Source organism: Atta colombica, unplaced genomic scaffold (assembly GCF_001594045.1).
Source record: "Atta colombica isolate Treedump-2 unplaced genomic scaffold, Acol1.0 scaffold126, whole genome shotgun sequence".
In the NCBI taxonomy this organism is placed as follows: Eukaryota; Metazoa; Arthropoda; class Insecta; order Hymenoptera; family Formicidae; genus Atta; species Atta colombica.
Window position 1 is genome coordinate 5,122,718 of NW_017259213.1, and position 2,166 is coordinate 5,124,883.

The 2,166-nt window shown below is 32.9% G+C and overlaps 2 protein-coding genes across 6 annotated transcripts in view; one reads left to right on the forward strand and one right to left on the reverse strand.

The window, feature by feature from the left end:
• The window catches only part of LOC108684167 (WD repeat-containing protein mio-B), a 5,005-nt gene extending 4,942 nt beyond the window's left edge, over window positions 1-63 (forward strand). For all 5 annotated transcript variants that reach the window (XM_018188316.1, XM_018188314.1, XM_018188311.1 and 2 more), the window contains exon 15: window positions 1-63. The gene's annotated coding sequence lies outside the window, so the exon portion shown is untranslated.
• A 143-nt stretch (window positions 64-206) lies between these two features.
• On the reverse strand, window positions 207-1,076 carry LOC108684168. The gene is made up of 3 exons (XM_018188317.1): window positions 884-1,076; window positions 374-557; window positions 207-308 (listed from the first exon to the last, which is right to left on the reverse strand). The coding sequence occupies exons 1-3, from the start codon at window positions 962-964 to the stop codon at window positions 229-231; spliced, it is 345 nt and encodes a 114-aa protein (XP_018043806.1). The 5' UTR covers window positions 965-1,076; the 3' UTR covers window positions 207-228.
• Window positions 1,077-2,166: the final 1,090 nt, after the last annotated feature.

The window sequence follows — 2,166 nt, forward strand, 5'->3', positions numbered from 1 at the left end:
GTCCCACCAGATCGATTTTATGTACAGACGAAGGAATGCATGTTTGAATGCTTTTCTTTTATATTGCAGCATTCCTTGTTATTTTTTTGGTAGGGATATATGTCAGACCAACTAACAAAATGTAAAAAGAAAAATGTATGAAAAGAAGTATAGAGAAACATAGTAAACGCAATTTGTATATGTAAATTTCTTGAATCTTTATCTCTGTAGAACACTCCTAACTGATTCTTAATCTCCATAGAATACTCCTTCTAGCTGATTCCCCACTGCACAGCGCACATTCACCATTGTATTGTAGCCATTTGAATCTGCAGCAAATATCTTTGTTAAGGACACTTTAGAAAAATTGATGCTAAGAGAATGTCTTACTCACCAAAGTCTTTAGTCATACTTGGAGGGAAACATACAAAGCTGCTACAAGACATAGTAGACTTTGATTTTACCGTACCACGCACCTCTATGTAACCCGATGTGTTGTCGAATGGTTCAAGAAATGTCACGTTAATTCGAGCGTCATCGGTCGTCGTGATCTCTGCACTCTTACTATCAGAACTTTTCTACGAATTGCCTCAAATGGATTTTCACGTAAATCATCAATACAAAATTATAAAAGATTTATTAGGCACAATGCCATTTTATAATGAATCAATATTAACCGAATTGATTGTTGATTTTTTAAAAATAAAATAGCAGAGACTTGTTCAAATTGATCTTGATTAACTTTATTAGGAAATATATTAATAATATATATTAAAAATATTGTTTAATTAATAATAATTAATATTTATTGCAACAAAATGCGATAAAAATAATTTTTGTTGCTGACGATCATCATAACCTATAAACTATATAAACTATAATCTAAGCTAAAATATTTTCATACCTCCGTAATTCTGCCAAGCACAATCGCTTCCTGACCGATACGTTGCGCTAATCGCTTACCCAGAATACGTATGTCTGACATTTTTGCAAATTATTTGTGAAGTATTCCTATAATACTCCAATAATGCGCAAATATTGATTACCGTTACACTTCGTAAACAGAAGCACAACAGCAGTTGGCAGCAAAACAACGCGAAGCTTGGCGCTAAACGACAGATCGGCAAAGGCTGCGTTCGTAAATATTACTCGAATGCTGTGTATCGTTTTATCTTTGTTGTTCATTCAATATTAAATAAAGATAGGATGATATATGGAGGCATCCGGGAGATTTCCGAACGCAGTCAGAAATAGTTGAAAGTGATGTGTGGGCAAAAAGTTGCTAATTTTTTGTCGGTACATCGGCATAGTATAAGTACATACAGTATGGACACTGAACTTTTTATGTAGTTCCCAATTTTTAGTGTGCATGCATCGATTTCCAACTAGGGAATCGATTCTGGTCAAATGCCCATATTCATAGTCAGGCCTTATATTTAAATTTATCTTCAGATACTGTACGAATTATTTCATTGGCTGCTGAGCATCTAAAGTAAATTTAAGGAAGCCCTAAGTATAAGAGCTGTGGTCAAAGTATCGCTTTAACAAATGCTTTAAAGCGTTTGATGAACTAATTAGAAGAAAGAATTTTACAAACTGATCAATTAAAAAACGCTTTAAAGCGTTTGCAATATCACGTTGATCATACCTTCTATATCTTGAAACGAGATGAAAATTACAAAAGTGAATGAATTTACTAAAATACTGATCATTTCATTGGTCAACACCTAGTAAATTTACTCACTTTTGTAATTTTTGACCTTGTTTGAAGATATAGAATCGACTCCCAAGAATGTGGCTGCCTTCACCAAGTTGAAATTGCAGGTTAGGTTAGGTTAGGGTTAGGTTAGCTGGATCTCCTTCCCATAAAATATAATTAAACTTTTTTACAATATTGTGTGAGACTTTTGATAAAGATCGCATAATAAAAAGAACATGCAACAGAGAATAGAGAATAAGAATTTTAACATAGAATCAGAAACTGATATTGCACAATACATAATTTCTGATAGGTTGAAATTCTTACTCTCTGTTCTCTATTCCCTGTTCCTTTTATTGTGCGGAGCCCCTAAGGAAATTGGGCTAAACATGAGTATCACGGGTTCATACAAAGCTAAATTTTTTTTAATTTGTAAGAGAAAAATATGGCAAAGGTTAATAGAATTAAGTTTTACTAAAAAATTAAAT